General features: G+C 48.8%; 1 protein-coding gene across 1 annotated transcript in view; it reads left to right on the forward strand.

Moving 5' to 3' along the window:
* Positions 1-9,987, forward strand: part of LHFPL4 (LHFPL tetraspan subfamily member 4) — a 28,112-nt gene extending 18,125 nt beyond the window's left edge. The window contains exons 3-4 of the mRNA XM_007121798.3: positions 5,866-6,102; positions 9,611-9,987. Of these exons, the coding sequence (XP_007121860.3) occupies positions 5,866-6,102; positions 9,611-9,711 (338 nt within the window). The 3' untranslated portion in view covers positions 9,712-9,987. The remainder of the gene's footprint in view (positions 1-5,865; positions 6,103-9,610) is intronic.
* The last annotated feature ends 9,452 nt before the right edge of the window (positions 9,988-19,439 follow it).

Below are 19,439 nucleotides of genomic sequence, written 5' to 3' on the forward strand. Positions count from 1 at the left end.
ATAATTCCTGATGTGGTAAATTTTATATAACTATTTGCTATAACTATGTAAGTATTTCTTCTCAAAATGAAATTATATTGTACATTATTTTTCACATCCTTTTGAAACCTAACATATCATAAATATTTTCTGTATCATTAAATCTTCCTCAGTATAGTTTAATAGGGGAGTAGTATTCCATGGTCTGAAAGAATATTCCCGTGTTGTTGGATAATTAGTTGCTTCTTTCTTTCCTTCCTTCTTTTATTATTTCTCCCTCTCCTCCTCCCTTCTTTTCCTCCTCTCTTCCTTCTTCTCTTTCTTGCAAATAAAGATGTGATAGACATCCTCATAGCTAAATCTTAGAGCAGATCCTTGAGCATTTTCTTAGGATAAATTCCTAGAAATTGGCAGGCTCAGTCAAAAGGGGTCTAGAGATTTTCAGTTTTATGTTTTTTTTTGTGATTAATTCATTATTTCTGTGAGTTCCATTTGGCTTGTGCATTGCAATTCTTTATGGCTTTAATTATTTCATTCCAAGTGAGTGAAAAAAATCTCTGGCAATAGTCACTTATTAGTGGTCAACTCCCACCTACCTTAAGGTTTCAGTAGGTAACTTATTCACGTGGTCCTGAATTCAAAAGGTGTAGTAGGTTAGCAGTGCAAGGTCTCCGTTGTGTCCTGTCCTTGGCTTCTCAATCCCCTCCTTAGAAGTAACCAGGGTTATCAGTGTGAATGTTATATAAATGGAATCACAGTTTTCCCCAATGTTGTGACTCTAAGAGGCATCCAAGTTGTTGCACGTAGCTGCCATAACAAAATACCATAGACTGGGTGGCTTACATTTATTTTCTCATAGTTCAGGAAACTAGAATTCCAAGACCTAGAATTCCAGACCAGCATGGTCTGGTCCTGGTGAGAGTCCTCTTCTTGGCTTGTAGACGGCCAACTTCTTGCTGTGTCCTCAGGTGGCTGGTGCAGGGAGAGAGCAAGGTCTCTGGCATCTCTTCTTATAAGGGCACTAATCCCATCATGGGGCCCCACTCTCATGACCTCATCTAACCCTAATTACCTCCCCAAGGCCCCTTCCACAAATACTCTCCCGTTGGAGGTTACGGCTTCAAAATATGACTTTTATGGGGACATAGTTCAGTCCATATCAAGCCTCTTTGGAGTCTGCTCAGGGACAGAAAGCCCTGGGGGACATCCAGTCTGACCCCCTAGTAATGGGTAGCAGCTGGGGTGCATCAGGCATGGAGGGGACAGCTAAGCATAAACAAAGCCCTCCCTTTAGGAGTGATCGGCTCACTCCTAAAGTGTATGTCCCTTGAGGATAGTGTAATGGTATCATAATGAAATTCTATTAAAATAGCTAAGCATAAAATGCATAATTAAAAAGCTTTACATAAAGGCACATTTACACCACAAGCTTTAAAGGAAACAAACACCCACGTATATTGTATATTTTCTCTTAACTTCATCACGTTTTTAGTCTCATCCTGGGTTCATTCCCCAAACTCAAGTATTGTTTTTCCTTTTAACTTTCCTTTAGTTGCTTAATTATATTTTAAAAGTGTAATAAGAGGATTTCATGGCCAGACATAGGTGGCAAAGGACTGGACATAATATTATCATTTTTATCATAAAAGTAATATATGCAAAATGTTAAACACTTTCCAACAGTACAGGAGGGCAGAGAATAAAAAGTGTCTCCCTCCTTTCCTCCTCCACCCCAGGCAGTGTTTCAGAGGTTCCCGTCGTTAAGTTGCTTCTGTATTCGTCCAGAAATGTTTATAGACATGCAAGCTTACGTATGTATATATGTGTATTCTTTGAAAAACCAATATTTTAAATTATGTTTTTTTAATTTTATGAGTAATACATGAATACATTCACTCCGTGAAAAGCTGAAGCATTACAAACAGGCTAAAGTCCCCACCCGCTCCCTGCCCAGAGGCCACCATTGTTATAAACTTAATTTCTATTTTTCCTGATCTTTTTGTGTGCATTTACATACACATCCATGAGGAAAATACGTCGTGTCATTTTCTGTGTTCCCTTTCCTCCCTCACTCCCTTCCTTCCTCTTTCTCTCTCTCTTTTTTTTTTTTTTGGTAAAATACACATAACATAAAATTTACCATTTTACCCCTTCTTAGATGTCCAGTTCTGTGCCATTAAGAACATTCACACTGTTGTGCAACCACCCCTCACCATCTATCCTCACAACTCTTTTCACATGCAGAACTCTGTCCCCATTAAACACTAACTCCCCATGCCCTGCCCCCAGTCCCTGACAACCAGTATTCTACTTTCCGCCTCTAGGAATCTGACTGCTTTTGGTTCCTCCTATAAGTGGAATCATACAATATTTGACCTTTTGTGACTGGCTCATATAATTTAGCATAATGTCCTCAAGATTCCTCCACGTTGTAGCACGTGTCAGAATTTCCTTCCTGTTTAAGGTGCTCTGAGGTGGCTCAGATCATTTGACAGGTAAAAGTATCCAGCTAGAACCTAAGAACAATGTTTTGTTTTTACTGTACTTATGTTTATAGTTGCCTTCTATCTATGGTAAATGATCCTGGTTTCCTTTTCTTTGATAGTGATATAAAGCTTACTTTTAAAGTAAATGCCTCTCAGTTAAAAAGTGAGTCTGTGGAATTCCCTGGCGGTCCAGTGGTTGGGTGTCCGAGCTTTTACTGTTGATGGCCTGGGTTCAGTCCCTGGTTGGTTGGGGAACTAAGATCCCACAAGCCGCGTGGCACGGCCAAAGAAAAAGTGAGTCTATTCAGAGAGAAACATTAAGTAAAGACCTGTCTGGGTTTGAATACAGAGCCCGCCACTTCCTAGCTGTGTGACATGGATACGATACTACTTAGTTCCCCTGAGCCTCAGATTTGTTATAGGATTAAATGAGATCCTGCATGTTAGGAGCTTCACGCCCTGGCACACAGTTAAGCACTCAATACTATTTGTTATCGTTATCATATTATTAATAACAGTAATATTATTAATCTTAAATTTGTCCAACACCTCCTGGCTGCTTGGGAATTCAGCTGACTCTAGGGTGACTGGATATCGGTGCCCCATCCGAGGGCCCCTTCCCCTAGACCAGTGGTTCTCAACCAGGGACATCTTTGCCCCCAAGGGAACATTTGACAGTGTCTTGAGACTTTTTTTTTTATCACTATGACTGTGGGTGGTGGGTAGAGACCAGGGGTGATGCTGTACATCCCACAATGCACCCCACTTACCCCACACTGCACCTGTGTCTATGCCTTATAGCAGGTGGCTCTTCAGCCAGCTCATTATTTCCAAGAGACTTGAACTTGTACTCCAAAGACCTCAGCCATGGTTTCCTCACCAGCACATGGGGATGCTGAAGGCTGCCTTGTCTCTAGTTATTCCACCTCCTGATCGTTGAGCCTCTTGATCACCTACCTGGTCTATGCTGTCTCTAGAGGTCTCTTCCTCTCCTGCCCCAGGTCTCAGGAAACCTATCTGATTGGCTTTTCTCCACTTGCTTTACTTCTGGGTCTTTGTCGTTCTCAGAGCAGCCTCTGGGGCCCCATAGCCACCACCTAAAACACTGCAGAGTAACGGAGGCAGAGAGAGTGAGTGAGAGATGGAGAGAGAGGTTCCCCCCCCCGCACGCCTTCTCTGAGTGCCCTGTCATCCTGGGTCTCCTTCCAGTCGCTCCCTGACATGTATAAATATTCTATTTGTGTGTTGACTTGATTTGATTCGTCTCCACACACCTCCGCTCCTGAGGACAAGAAACCATGACTGGCAGTGTCCCCAGCACCCTGCATAGTGCCTGACACATAGAAGACACTCAGAATTTATTTGTGGAATATATGAAGGGAGAGGCAGAGAGAAGAAAGGGCGAGGGGATAGATAAAGGGAAGGAAGAGAAGCAAGAAAAGGCAGAGAGAAGAGGAGGGTGTTGAATGAATGTCAAATGCTGAGATCTAAGGAGAAAAGGGAAGAGGGAGGGTCAAGACTGAGGATTGAGCACTGTATAGACTAGTTGGAGAGAGAGGGGGAGGGGTGTGGAGAGAGAGGCAAAAAAAGATGAAAAGGGTGGAGAAGAGGAAGGAATGGAGACACACGACTAGAGAGACACGTAACTGATGAGGCAGCGAGACAGAGAGAACGTGCAGGCGCAGAGCCCCGGGAGAAAACCTCTTTGAACGCTGAGCTTGCAGAGGGAGGAGGACCACCTGCAGGATACTGCCGCGGTTTCCATGGCGACGGGGATGCTCTGGGCAGGAGAGGAAACACTGTACCGGGGAGAGGAGAAGGAGGGACTGGGTGGGTTTTGCCCCTCCCAGGCTCTTTCTTCACCCCTGCCTCAAGCAGGAGATTCAGGGCCAAGGACGGGAGGTGGGAGTGCGGCTCCCCCCCGCCCCCAAAGGACCCTGCGGATGTGAAGGACTTAGGCGCCTCGTCTCCCACTCCTCCCTCCCTGGCATTTGACCCTCCTCCCCTCTCCAGGGTCCTGGAGGGTCCTGAAAAGTGTTAGGGAAATATGGGAAGGTGGCTGGGTCAAGCCCTCTCCGTAGGCTCCTCCTCTCTTCCCACCCCATAATTGCTAGAGCGCCCCTGGGCTCGTCCTGGGCCTTCTCTTCAATTTCCATAACGTTCAGTCCCAGGGATTTACATGCCCACGGCTCCCACATTTATATCCCCAGCCCTGATTTCTTCCTGAGTTTCCTTATCCATTTGGGTATCTAAAGGGCATCTTCAAACTTGTTGAATTCTTTAACTCACCAAGCTCATTCTTGCCTCAGGGCCTTTTTGCATTTGCCATTCCCTTTGCCACGAGCTCTTTTCCCCAGCCATCTATTAGAGGTGTCTTTCTCTCGAGCTAAGAATTGTCTTGGAGAAGGCGAGCGCGTTGGAGAGGGGAGGAAGGCCTGCTCCAACGTGTGTGTGTGTGCGTGTGTGTGTGTGTGTGTGTGTGTGTAAGATCACAGTGCTGTCAGGGGCGCCCTGTGTCAGTATAAGGAGCGCACCCTAGGGGAGTGTGGAAGGACTGTCCTGTTAGAAGGTTGGGGTGAGGCCAGAGGAGGCAGAACTCGAGGCAGGGAAGAGTCTGTGCCGTGGGGAGCACTTCCTCGTATGGTAGATGAGGGAAAGAGATGGCAAAGCCAGGTGTCCCCCTCCCCACCCTGGCAACGAGATGTGCCTCCTAGACAGTGGGCAGAACTGACCGCCACTCCCACTTTGTCATCACTGTCATCTAAAACCCAGGTTAAGCACCTGTGGGCCTGGCGGGGGGTCAAGGACCCCCTCTGCCCCAACCTGAGCCTTGTGGTGACCTCAGGTCTCAGACACAGTAACCCAGTCGCTGGCGGACTGTCAGGCACTAAAAAGGGCAACATAAAGCCAGTAGACATAGTCAAAAACTCTCACTGCCAGGAGGGGAAGGTCACAGCTGGAGGTGGCCTACTGAGCCCGGAAAATGGCTCTCAATAAAAATTTGTTGAGTAAATGACAAAAATAAAAAATAAAGAATGGTGAGGATGGGAGAGGGTAAGCATGGCCAAGATGCTAAAGGGAGATGAAGGAGGTGACCCTGGTTTGCTATTTTCTCCTATTTCCAGGAAGGCTTCCCGGAGGAGGAGTTGATTTGATGGGGGCAGGCGATGGCATTGTGTTTTGGAAAGTTTCTGCTCCCCAAGGCATGAGGCCCTCCCAGGGTTTAGAGTTTCTGGATCCACAGGAGGTGGTTCACAAGCTCTTGGGTTGATGGGCGGTGCGGGGGAGCGGGGCCCAGCCTCAGGGGGCCTCCTGGTGGTCCTCAGGCTCTGGGAAGTAATCTTCCCCTTCTCTCTTCCTTCCTGACCCTGGCGGTGGGCTCGGCCTGGCGCCCCCTCAGCTCTGTGCCTTGTGCTGGGCTGCATGATCTTCCCCGACGGCTGGGACGCCGAGACGATCCGGGACATGTGTGGGGCCAAGACCGGGAAGTACTCCCTGGGGGACTGTTCGGTGCGCTGGGCGTACATCCTGGCCATCATCGGCATCCTCAACGCCCTCATCCTCTCCTTCCTTGCCTTCGTGCTGGGCAACCGGCAAACGGACCTGCTGCAGGAGGAGCTCAAGCAGGAGAACAAAGGTGAGCCGGCGTGCGCTTCTGGGTGGGCGGCTGGGGGTCGCAGGGTGTGGAGGTGGGCGAGGCCGGCCCCGCCAGGCGGGGCACCTTCCAAGTCAAGTGAAGCACAAGTTGGAAACCTTACAGAGAGGCCGACTGCCTGGGAGACAGTTGGAGGTTATCCCTCAAATCCGAACATTTGCACGCCTGACCCAGCAAACCCTCCCATGAGTATAAACCCAGGAGAAATGTACATGAATGCTCTTGGCCGCAGTTTCAAAATAGCAAACACTGAAAACCACCTAAATGGCCATTGACAGGAGGATGGATAAATATATGGTGATACGTTCACATCACAGAATTGTTTACAACTGTGGAAATGAATGAACGTGTTATATGTAACGGAATGAATGGATACATCCTGGAAACATAATATATATAGAGAGGGGAAAAAACAGAATTCCAGAAGATGACAGTGATAATTTTTTTGAGTTAACAAACTAAGCAACACTATGCTAAATACAGTTTAAATATATATATATATATATATATATATGGTAATATTGCGTGTTTTTTAAAAAAGCAAAGAAATGGTCACTACAAAAGGTATCATGGTGGTTCTCTGTAGCTGGGATGGAAGCAGGGAAGCAAGGACGTGAGGTAGGGGACAGGTGGGTGTGTACAAACTATTGGCGAGTTAAGTGCTTGCATGGTGAGCCCACAGATGTTTGGTGCAGTATGCTTTATACCTAGTGTAGTACACATAAACTTTCGTATGTATCAGGTAGCGTTAATATACAATAAAGAAAAAATAGACACCTAAGGCCAGAGTCTCAGGGATCACCACTGTCAGATGCTTATCTATGTATCTACGTATGTCCCTTTGTGAATATGTGGTAGTGTTATGTGCTAATATAGGAGAGGCATCGTCCAAAACAGATCCCTCCTCAGATTGCTTTTTTTTTTTTTTTTTTGGCCGTACGCGGGCCTCTCACTGTTGTGGCCTCTCCCGGTCCCCTGCATCGGCAGGCGGACTCTCAACCACTGCGCCACCAGGGAAGCCCCCTCAGATTGCTTTTTGTGCTCAACTCTAGAGCACGTCTTAAAGATCTTTATCATTTTGTGGAGAACCATCTTGTCCTTTTTATCCAATGCCTAGCATTACATAAGACAAAGGAATTCTAGTTTCTTAACTGTTCTCCTGTAGGGGCTGTTAGGGAGGTTCCCAGGTTTTTACTATTACTGGCAATGCTACAATGACCATCTTTGTCTTTGCCTTCTCTTTTCTTGGTGTCTTTCCAGAAGTGGAATTGAACACTCACAATTGTAATGATAATTCCAGATTGCTCTCTAAAGGAAGGTCAGTCCTCTGACCCAGGGGCCCATGCTGCCCCTAGAGAAAGGGGAGACACCCCGTCTGTCTGGGTGCCCGTTTTCTGCCATGGGAAATCGGATTTCGTAGTCTCACCCTTCCTTGAGCTCTTAGCGTGTGCTGGGTGTATATTCATCACTTTCCTTTAATTACATTCATCTCTTGGAGCTTCTTATCTGTAAAATGCGGATAATGATAGTGAGGGTTATTATCTCATTTGGCAGAAGTTACTCTAGTATTGTAGTGTGAATACCCTTGGACTGTGAAGGCAGGTTGTCTGTGTTGGAAGCAGACTGAGCTAAGAAATGAATTCACCTCTTTGAGCCTCAGTTTCCTGCACTACCTAAAATGAGGGGGTGGTGAAAAAAAAAAAAAAAGTAAGACTCAGGTCCTTTTTATCCCCCGAGGATACTCAGAGACCTGATCTCTGGAGTGGTCCATAGTCTCCATCCTCCTCCCAGTACAACTGGACTTGGATACAAACAGACACACCAGATGACCGGAAGGACACCTGACCCAGTGCTAAGCAGTGACACTCAGACTCTACCTGACTCACCCCACCTGAGCCCAGTCCAGGCCTGCACTGTCCCCCAGTCCCCACCATCTATGCACATTCCAGACCAACCCCTCAGAACTGTCTTCATAAGATGGGCCAAGGGATGGGGAGAGGCGCTCCAGCTTCAGAACAACCCTTTCGTTTCATCCTCCTGAGAAGCCTCCTAATTTAAGTCAGAAGTTGCACATCTTAGAGGCATCTATTGCCAGCCCTTGTCCCCGTCCATGTTCTCCACGAGGCCTCCTCCTCTGCCTCCGCATGGCGGGGGGGGCTCAGCCTCCAGTCTAACCTGTCTTGGAGGTGACAGTGGAGTAAGAGAAAGAAGAAAAGAGCAGAATTTGTCTCATGAATCAGCACTCCCCCAACTGTGGTTTATGTAAAAAGTTTCAGAGCACCAAATAATATTGAGGGTTTCACAGCCCATTTCAGGTAATGTTATGTGTGGTAAATTTAACATGTTTTAAATGGAGGTTACCAACTGCTATATAAAATGTTTATTAAAATAGAAAAAAATGGTTTGCTAATACTTTCACAAAATATAAGTTAAGTCATTCTGCTCTACACCTCCAACTTCTGTAGTACTGTATGTCAATTATATCTCAATAAAACTGAAAGAAAAATAAAGGAAAAACAAAAACAAAACGAGGGTGGTGAGAATGGTACCACCTAACAGGGCTGTCCTGCAAGGAGGAAAGTGTGTGCCTATAACGGGGCAGCGGTGAATGCTCGGTGAAAGCTGTCACTCCTTACAGCTCCCCGTCAGGCAGGCATCATGACCACCATGTTATAAATGAGAAAGCCGAGGTCTGGAGAGGTCCAGTAACTTGCCCAAGGTTACCTAAGTGGTGGAGCCAGGATTTGAGGTCCAAGTCCAAAGGCCAGGCTCTTCCCTGCTGCCAGTCCCCTTTCCAGGGCCCTCCTGGGCTGCTAAGCTGTCCTTCTCTGAGGCTCCTGTCCCTGGAGACACTGGCACCTGGTGGTTTCTATGGTCTTGGTGTGAGGTCGGAGCCTGACCTCTGGTGGCAGCTTCCAGAAGTGCAAGACTAAGACAGCCACGTGGCCTTCCCGAAGAGGTTTGGGGTTGTGACTGGCGTGAGGTTGGCCCACTCAGCGTCCTCTCCTTCCTCCCCAAAGCGCCCTAACAGCTCAGTGTTAAAAGTGACATAAGGGAGCCCCAGTTTGCCTTCCTTCAGCATCTGGGGATTTCCTTCCCTCACTGGGAGCTCAAGGTGAGTGAGCCTCACCATTCAGTTCTGAGCCAAAGACCTCTGGAAGAAAAGTAAGCTATACGTTGGTGTCATTTCCACTATTTACTATGTGCCAAACACTGTGCAGAGCCCTCGGCTGGCATTTTTTACATCTTTTTAACCCCTCAGGATCACTCTGTGAAGAAGTAGGCTATTATGTTCATTTTACAGAAGAGGAAATTGGGGCTCAGAGAGGTCGAATGGCTGGCTCAAGGCCTTCCAGCTAGTCAGGGCTGGCTGCATTTCAGAACCTGGGCAGCTCACCCCTCTGCCCAGCTTTGCCCTGAGGAGTGGCTGACAGAGCCCCAGTGCTGGGCGGCCTCTGACTTTCTCCAATTCTCTCTCTCTCTCTCTTAGATTTTGTGGGCTCTACAGTAAGCTCTGTGTTGCGGCCAGGGGGTGATGTCTCTGGATGGGGAGTCCTCCCCTGTCCCGTCGCTCACTCACAGGGACCCTGAAGGCCGGGATCACAGCCCAGGAGTTGACCTGCCCTCAGCTTGTCCTGTCTCCTGCCCTCTCATCCCTCCATTCACGCTCTGAGGGAAGACCCCGATCTTGGACTGACCTCACCTGCTACCTGCCTGCTGAGCTCCGGGCTTTGAAGAGAGGCTGGGGCTGGGATGCAGCCTGAGGGAGGGGAGAGGCCCTGCAGAGCCTGGGAGGGTCTGGGTCTGCACCTCCCTCCACTGACCTAAGGGAGACAGCCCCCAGTCCCTGGCCTCCTCTTCCCCTCCAGCCTGGCCAGGGCCCTGCAGTCTTCAGGGGAAGGAGACGCCGTGGTTCCCCCACCAGGCTCCCTCAGTCTGGAGGGGCTGCTGCCTGGCTCCATCCTCGCCTCCTCTGGTCCCCGCCTCCTGCAGAAACTTATCCAAGACACTGCTCCAGGGCAGCGGACTGGACTCTTTCCTATCTTTTTTTTTTGGCCGATGATGGTTCCATCATCTCGTCACAGAGCTCCAGGCACCACCGGCCTCCCTGGGGCCTCTCTGTTCCTGCTCCAGCCTGGTCCCAGCTCTCCCAAAGGAGTCTGAGCTGCACCGAGGGAGAAAGCACAGGGCCTTCTGGTCAGATGCTGACTGGGGCCCTGTCCACGTGGACTCTGAGCCAAGACAGGCAGGCTCTGGAGGCAGCGCGTGGACTCCTGTCTTGATGGCGCTTGGCCTCTGCAGCTGGGGCTGGAAGTAGCTCTGGGGCTGGCCTGGCCTCCTCCCTGCTCGGATGGCTCACCAGTGACTGGACCCTTGACCCCGGCCTGTTTTGTACAGCATAGACTTCTTGGCCCTGTTGTCAGGGTTGGGGAGAGGCGCCCATGAGTAGGGAATTAGGGGATGCGTCGCCCCTCTGCCCCTTCTCGTGCTGTCCCCCCACCCCCTTCTGCCAAGGGCAGAGACTGTCTTGCCTCTTTGATACTTTTCTGCATAACTTGAACTTGCAGGTCACCTCTGAACAGGGTACCCCCTGTCCCCATCCCCAGCCCTCGTAACCCTCTCCCCACCTCTTCCTCCTCCCTGCCCACCTCTTGCCTTGCGGTTTGCCCAGGGTCTGCAACCCGGTGGGCACGCTTGGAGCCGAGGCATGAGTGTGTGTGTGTGTGTGTGTGTGCGCGTGTGTGTGTGTGTGTGCGCGCGCACGCGCGTGTGTAGGTGTGTGTGTGGCAGATGAAGAGTCTTCTCTCCCCCTCTCCTCCCACCGTGGGGACATCTCCCCTCCTGCAGGGAGCACAGGAAGGAGACTGCAGGTGTTTCTGACCTCCCCTCACTGCCTTGGGGACCCGGTGGTAGAGCCATCTGGCTTGGGGCATGGACGGCCCCTTCCAGCCCCCATTTTGGCGGCCGGTTGGCTTCATCGCGTGTGCCTACTTCTGTCTCCAGGTACTGGCTGCCTGGCCTATTGTGGAGGGGGGGCATGAGGCCCCTGCAGGCTAAGTGGGGAAGCGTGTGGTCTCCATGTCATGTCGGCCTCAGCCCCAGGAGGGAGGAAAGCAGCGAGTGCCATGTATTTGCAGCCTTGTGTTCATTTCCATAGGACCTGGACCTGACAGAGTTTCCAAGACAGACCCTAGAAATCCTCTGCCTGAGTCCCCCATCTGGACCCTAACTGGAGCCACATGCTGGGGCCTGGGAGGGTTCCTTAAACCTGGAACTTACTAAGTCCTGACCCCCACCCTCTCTCCTCCCTCCTCCTGGGCAGACACCCGCCCCTTGTGCTCTGGTCCCTGCACTGTGCTCCCCTCTCCCCTGCTCCCACCAGGGTCCGGTGCTGAGTGGGAGGGTGAGGGGAGCCTCGTGAAGGTGGGGAGTGGGGGGGCAGAAGTGAGTTCCTCCAAGATCCGAACCAAAGCCCGATGTTGGAGGGCATCAGGGGGAGGGACCAGGAGCAAGGGATTAGAAATGGGAGGAAGGGGACTTCCCTGGCGGGCCAGTGTTTAAGGCTCCGCGCTTCCACTGCAGGGGGTGCGGGTTCCATCCCTGGTCAGGGAACTAAGATACCACATGCCGCGTGGTGCAGCCATAAAAAAAAAAAAAAAAAAAAAGAAATGGGGAGAAGACAGAGATGGGAGAAAGAGAAGGAGGGAGGGAGACCGAGCGATGGGGGGTGGGGCAGATTTAGAGGGTACAGAAGTGGAGAAAGTGACCAGAGAGGGAGGCGTCATGGATAGAGAACCTGGAGGTGGGAGGGGAGGTGGCCGGAGACGAGGAAGGCACAGGGATGGGAAGAAGGCAAAGGGAGAGGTGAGCTGTTGGAGGCCAGGTGCAGGGGGAGGAAGGAAGGGGAAGGAGAGGAGGATAGGGGGGACAGGACTCGGAGGAATGGGGAGCAGCTGCTGCGTGCCCACTGTGCGAGGGGAGAGCCTACCACCCTCGGGGGCCACAGACCCCTGTGGCCTGCTGGTGGGAAGGTTAGGACCTACCTCCTCAGAGGCGGAGGCGGGGCCCAGGCAGCCATGCCCCACCCCATTGGGGTAGAGGCGCCACATCAAGGGAACCGTCTAGGTGACTGCTGAGCAGGTCAGCGCCACTGGAGTGGGTTAGTGGTAGAGAAAGGGAGGGTGGCTCCCCTGGGTGGTTGGACAGCGATTCCCGGTTACCATCCACCCCGCCAGCTGCTGTGGGGCAGTGGGAGACGCACCCAGGAGCTTGGGGTTAGGAGGGGAGTGTTGGTGGGGCTGAAGGAACACCAGGGTGCCTTAGGGAAGGGAAAGAGGCTGGAGTGGGTACCAAACCAAAGCCCTGTCCCTGAAGCTTCAGCAGAGGTGGGAGCAGAGCGGGAAACAGATGTTTCAACCAGAGACCCCAGGTGAGGCTGAAGTGTCGCCAAGCCGGGGCCCAGATGGCTGTCCGGGGCCAGGAAGCCATCACAGCAAGGATGTCTGTAGTTTGCTCTCACCCACGTCTGGCAACTTGGCTTTAGCCTTCGGGAGGAGGCTGAAGCAGAGATGGTCCGTTCCCAGATCGGTCTCTTGGTCCCTGAAAGACGCTGAGCTTTGAGCGGCCCACTGAGGCACTCCTCCCCCAGCCGTGCCTGGACCAGAGGGCTCTGGCACCATCTGGTTTCCTTTGCCTGGTGTGGGACTATCTCAGGAGAGGCCAAGGCAGCTCCAACCTAGTGGGGGTTCAGACCACTGCTTGCTCAAGTCCCTCCGGGTCTTGGGATGTGTGAACTTTCCTCTCTGGGGACCAGTACCCATGGAGGAAAACACCATGGGTAGGATCAAGATCTTTTTCAGGCCTGCTATAGCCAAGAAGTTGAGAGCTTTCAGACAAGGCTGTGGGGGAAAATTCTTTGGCCACCTTTTGAAGTTCCTACTTGGGCACAGGGGAATCACCCTTCTCCAGCTTCCAGTGTGAACTGAGAAAGGGAAACCCTCTCTCTGGAGAAGCTGGGACCTTCCCAGCACGAGAAACTTCCGCAGGCCCCTGCCTGGCTCAGGGCTAGCCTTCGGGTGGGACTGGAGTTTCCTGAGAAGGGAACAAGGGAGCCACAGTCCTCCCCTGAGCTCTGACCAGCAGAGGGCCTATGCTGTGTGTCATTAGGATAGCTTGGTGTTGTCTACACCCCATTAGTAAGTTCCGTCTGAACGTGTCCTCACTGTTCATCGTCCAGTTTGGTAACATTGATTTCGGTCCTGACCCCTTCTGCTGCTGCTGGGTTTGAGCTTCAGTGCAGGTGGAATGACATTCAAATAAAGAAACACTTTATATCACCCATGCTAGCCTCTCCTTCTCTGAGTTGGCCCCCAGGGGATTAAGAGGGGCGAGATTCAACCTGACCCTTTGTACCAGCCGTGGCTGCGTATTAACAGACCTTATGTGGAGGTAGCCAGACCATGACTGACATGGAACCCAGCACCACTTTCAATCCTGGCTTTCATCCTCAAGGACACCTCATGGCCTGAAGTGGCTGCTTGGACTCGTTACTTTGATCCGCATTTCATTTTAAAGAGACTTCTGGAGATCCCGTAGGACTGAGTCACACTGCACACCTAACTGAAATGTAATCTGTTAACAAATAAAATTGTTGTTTCCAAGGAGGAAGGAGAGAATAGCTGGCAGTCTCTGCCAGCTCCGGATTACATGGGCTTGGAAACAAGGCTCCACCTTTTTCTGCCTGTGTGGCCTTGGGCAAGTCCTTTCACCTCTCTCTAAAGTAAGGAACAAAGGAGGGAATGCGTGTGAATTGCTTCGCATTGTCTTGCACATAGTAACATGCCCCATGTGGCAGCTACGTTGATTATAATTTTTGCACTTGGGAATTGAATCTTCATTCAACACATTTTGAGCACATAGTATCTGCTAAGAACTTAAAGAACAAAATCAGAGTCTCTGTCCTAAGGGTCTGGTGGGGGAGATGGAATCTGCCTGGTGCAGGGTACTGTGGGTACCCCAGGTAGGGATAGCTTGCATGGCTTTAGGTGAGGTGGGTAGAGCAGGGGATGGACAATTTTAACTGTAGGATGAACAGGAGGTAGGCAGGCAGGCAGGGGTGAGGAGAGCCATTCATGAAAGACAACGCAGCTTGGGGAAAAAGGCTGAGATGAGAAACCGAGATGAACATGTGAAGAAATAAGAGCAATTTAGTAATGCTGAACTGTAAAGTGTGAGGTAGGGAGTGTCAGAGATTAATCTGGAGAGATCAGCAAAGGGCAGATGATGACTAAGCTCTGAGGCTGTGTACAGCAGTTCAGACCTAAGAGCAATGGGGAAGGATTTTAAGCAGGAAAAGGACACCATTAGATATGCATTTCAGAAAGATCACTCTGGTTGTAGCGTTAGGGGGCTGAGTCAGATGAAGACGATTTTAAGAAAAAGGAAAGCAGAAGTGTGGCCTGAAGCAAGGTGGTGGCAGTGGTTTTGAGAGAGATAAGGAATTCAATATTTAGGAAATAGAAATGACACTTAGTAACTGACTGATTGTGGGGATAAGAGATACAGTGGCATCAAGGAGGAGAGTTAAATTTTTTGCGTGGGGGGAAAAGAAAAATTTGCAAGTATAGCAGGGGAGCAAGATAATCACTTCAATTTGAGACATGCATGCGGGACATCCTGGTGGACTGTCCAGTAGTCAGTTGACTTCCATAGATTTGGGAGCTCAAGAGAAAGATTTGGGCCAGAAACACAAACACATGCAGGTAATGGTTGACATATGAAGTACAGAGGAGCTTGTTCAGGGTGACTGTAATGTGAAAAGAGCACAGGGCTGCAAAATGCTGGAAAAACAACAACATATAAAGGTCAGAGGAATGGATGTCTAGAAGGAGAGTCAGAGCTATGACGAGAACCATGAGAATGTGGTGTTAGCGAAACCAAGGATTTAGAATTCAAGGGGAAGGTCAACTGGTCAGATGAAGCAGAGAGGTCCAGAACTAGGGACTTAAAAATGTGTCTACTAGATTTGGGAACAAGGAAGCTACTGTTGGATTTGGTAAAAGCATGTTCAGAGGAGTGAGGTTAGAGCCAAAATGAGGTCTGTTCAGGAAGAGAATGGGAGGTGACTGAGTGAGGATCACCTTCTGGAGAAGTGTGTATAAGAAGGGGAAATAAGTGGAACTCTTTCAGGAAATATTCAGTACAGTGAACAAGCAGTGGACAAAGATCAGCATGTAATCTAGAGGAGGCTATGGAATCTCTTTTTCTTTAAACAGGGAAGAGTTCTGAATGTCTGTAGGTCATTGCTGGTAAGAGTTTAATGATAAAGAGAGGATGACTAATGGAAGAGGCGAGGAAGCCTCTTTTTTGGGGTAAAGTACAAGGCTTAGGGAGTTCTTGCCTGATGGAGTCCAATTCTTCAGTGAAGCAGGAGGCAACACTGTCTACTGAAAGAGAAGGGAATGAGCAAGGGGTTTGAGAAGAATTATGAAAGTTTGGAACAGTTGCTAAAGGAGCTGTCCAAGGATAAAAAAGGATCAAGAAAAGGACTGATGGGTGACCATGAATTTGTGGTGACACCAACAGATGGGAGGGCAGGCACAGAAGGTAGACTACAGACTGAAAGGTGGGTGCAAGGTAAGCCGAGTCAGAGAGCCACCAACAGATCTAGGCTGGGTATGGGAAAAGGAGAGCCTGCAATGGGGGCAAACTGACGGAGGAAATGGAGAAATCAAGGTGCTAAAGTTTACGTGAAAAAGCTGGAAGGTTAGGAGATTGTAGCTAATTAGAAAGTTGGGTATTTGACCTGCATATTCTGAGTAATTCTTATAAAAGACTTTGAGATGTGAGGCAACCTGGTTAGGATGTCCACCCAAATGGTGAGGATAATGGCAGAAACTGGGGTGCAGAAGACAAGCCAAGTTGCCCCCAAAATCAAAGAATCAGAGAGAGAGGTTGGACGGTTAAGATGACAGCAGGAAGAGGGCTGAAAGCGCAGGAACCAATGCGTCAGCAGCAGAGGAAGCAGGGATTTTTAATCTGAGGGACAAGATGTATTTTGTCTGGAAACATTTAGGGAGAGCCTCCACGCAACAGGATGTGACAGAAGGAGCAGCCTCACGTCAGAGGCTGCAAAGGAGGTGGCGTCCTAAGGAGAGAACCATATTCAATCAAGGCCAACAGACAATATGGAGGAGGTAGGGGTTTGTCCATCAAAGAAAAGAGCACTGCAGAAAAGCTGGGAGAGAGGGATGGTACGTCGTAAAAGTAGAGAGCGATGGGAAGCCAGATGACACGGAGAGCTGTCATTTTGGGAGGTGACTAAGGAGCATGAAATTGGTGGAACTCACCAGACTCCAAGTTTCCAACAGAGCTCTAGTTTGAAACCCCTTTCAAGTCCCCTGAGGCAGAGCAGAAGGACGGGGGGCACCCATGCAGATCTGGAGGTTCTGGGAAGCTCATTTAGGTGCCGAAAATTCAACCTGAGTGGGCTGGAGGCTTCTTCAGATTCATTTAGTCATTCAACAAAATGTGTGTCAAATGCCTGTTCTGCTCAGGTACTGCCAGGCTCTAGAAATACACAAATAAGTCAGACAGAGGCCCTGGGCTCAAACGACACTAGGCCACTTAGTAGCAGGGCTGTCTGCCTGTTTATTGTGGCTATGTAAGGTTTTGTTCTTTGCTTTGTTAGACATATGGTAGCATAAGACAAATGTACAGGCAGATGACCTATTAAATGTAACCTTCTCACCATAACCAAAGAAAATCTTGCTGACCGCCCCAGAAGCCTTTCCAGTGCCCCCAAACACTGCCCGCCTTCCTTCCCTCCTAAGAGTAACCACCGCCTGGATTTTTATTGTAATCACTTTCCAACTTTTATAATTTTTTTCATCCATGTGAGCATCTTTAAACAAAATAGTTTAGACTAGTCTTTGGATATGTCTTTACCCACTTTGTTTCTTTTCATCCCTCCTTGCAATTTGTTGAAGAAACTGGACCATTTGTTATGTAGTGTTCCACAGCTGGGATTTTGCTGGCTCCATTCTTGTGGTTTAGTTGAACAATTTCCCTGTTCTCTGTATTTCCAGCAAATTGGATCTAGATGCTTATTTACATTCAAGCGTATGTTTGAACATTTTTTTTTTGAACATTTTAATGACTGCTTCATAGTTGCTGTTGTTTATCAAGAGATGCAAAGTATCTAATTGCTTTTGTGTAATTACGGGTTGAACAATAGTGATGCTCCAAATCGATCATTCTCTTATTTGTGGAAAAGCTTCTATAAAGGGAAACAACCTCATTTTCGATCTAGCCAGCTAGTGGTACAACTTGTATAGGAAAGGCAAGAATAATGCTGGAGTATTCCCCTTTATTTTCTAGTTTTCAAAAATAGAGTTGGTTCCCTAACATCCTCCCAAGATGAACAATTATTATGTTTTGGTACCACTATGAACTCATGGATTTAAGCATACTTGATTCTGTTACATTTATCATAATTAATGCTTAAAATGTTGTCGTTGGTTAGCAGAAGCCTCTTTAAATTGGTGTGTCTTTTTTTAAAAAAATATTTATTTATTTGGCTGCGCCGGGTCTTAGTTGTGGCATGTGGGAACTTTTTTTTTTTTTTTTTTTTTTGCGGTACGCGGGCCACTGTTGTGGCCCCTCCCGTTGCGGAGCACAGGCTCCGGGCGCCCAGGGTCAGCGTGTGGGAACTTTTTTTTTTTTTTTTTTTTTTGCGGTACGCGGGCCTCTCACTGTCGTGGGCCTCTTGCGTTGCGGAGCACAGGCTCCGGACGTGCAGGCTCAGCGGCCATGGCTCACGGGCCCACCTGCTCCGCGGCACGTGGGATCTTCCCGGACCGGGGCGCGAACCCGTGTCCCCTGCATCGGCAGGCGGACTCCCAACCACTGCGCCACCAGGGAAGCCCAACGTGGGATCTTTAGTTGCAGTATACAGACTCAGTTGCAGAATGCGGACTCTTAGTTGGTTCTCAAGGACATTGGATTCATTTGCTTTCTCTCACATTAAAGCCCTCATATATGATACCACAAATTTAACTACTAAAACCATATTACTTTCTGCTTATTTCTTTGTAGTTGCACTGTATTTACACTGCCTAGGTCACATGAACCAGATGACACTGCAGTCTCACCTTATATTCCTCATTCATTCTTAGTTCTACACGTAGCTAACTGCATATAATTAACTCACAGCCAGACTTCCTGTTGCTGTTTCTTAAGACAGTTTGGTCATCCAAATCAGTTCAGTTTCTAATATATTCCTAAGAAAGAATTAACAGAAATAAAGTTCCCCAGGTTCTGGCATGAGGATGACAGTTTGCTGCTGTTACACAGTTGGTATGAAACTTTTGGTTCATAGTCTCTTTGAGTATCTTAAATATACTATTCCATTCTCTTTTGCCATAAAGTGTGGCTGTCAAAAAACCTGACAGAGGGACTTCCCTGGTGGCACAGTGGTTAAGAATCCGTCTGCCAATGCAGGGGACACGAGTTTGATCCCTGGTCTGGGAAGACGCCGCAGAGCAAATAAGCCCGTGCATCACAACTACTGAGCCTGCACTCTAGAGCCCGTGTGCCACAACTACTGAGCCCCGGTGCCTGGAGCCCGTGCTCCGCAACAAGAGAAGCCACCGCAATGAGAAGCCCATGCACTGCAACGAAGAGTAGGCCCCGCTCCCTGCAACTAGAGAAAGCCCGCGCACAGCAACGAAGACCCAATGCAGCCATAAAACAAAACAAAACAAAAAAAAACAAAACCTGACAGCTTAATTTTCCTTCCATTATAAATAACTTTTTAGGTGTAGATATCCAAGATTTTTTTTTCTTTTCTTTAAACTCCAACAATTTTAGAATGTCTTGATATTGGGTTTGAATTCTTAGTTGAATTGACAAGGTATGCATTTTGTTCTTTCAGTTTGTAGTTTGAAATATTTCAGGAAAAGTTTTCTTGAATTATAACTTTTGGTATTTGTTCTGTTCTCTTGCTTATTTTTGGTCTTTGCAAACACCTACTGACACATGTCTTTTTTTGCCCGTCTTCCGATATTTGCCACTTAAAAAAAGACTTTAAAAAAAAATTTATTGACTTATTTACTTTTGGCTGCGTTGAGTCTTTGTTGCTGTGTGGGCTTTCTCTAGTTGCGGTGAGCGGGGGCTACTCTTCGTTGTGGTGCGCGGGCTTCTCATTGCGCTGGCTTCTCTAGATGTGGAGCACAGGCTCTAGGCGCGCGGGCTTCAGTAGTTGTGGCACACGGGCTTAGCTGCTCCAGGGGATGTGGGATCTTCCTGGAGCAGGGCTT

This window comes from Physeter macrocephalus, chromosome 18, assembly GCF_002837175.3.
Source record: "Physeter macrocephalus isolate SW-GA chromosome 18, ASM283717v5, whole genome shotgun sequence".
Taxonomy (NCBI): Eukaryota; Metazoa; Chordata; class Mammalia; order Artiodactyla; family Physeteridae; genus Physeter; species Physeter macrocephalus.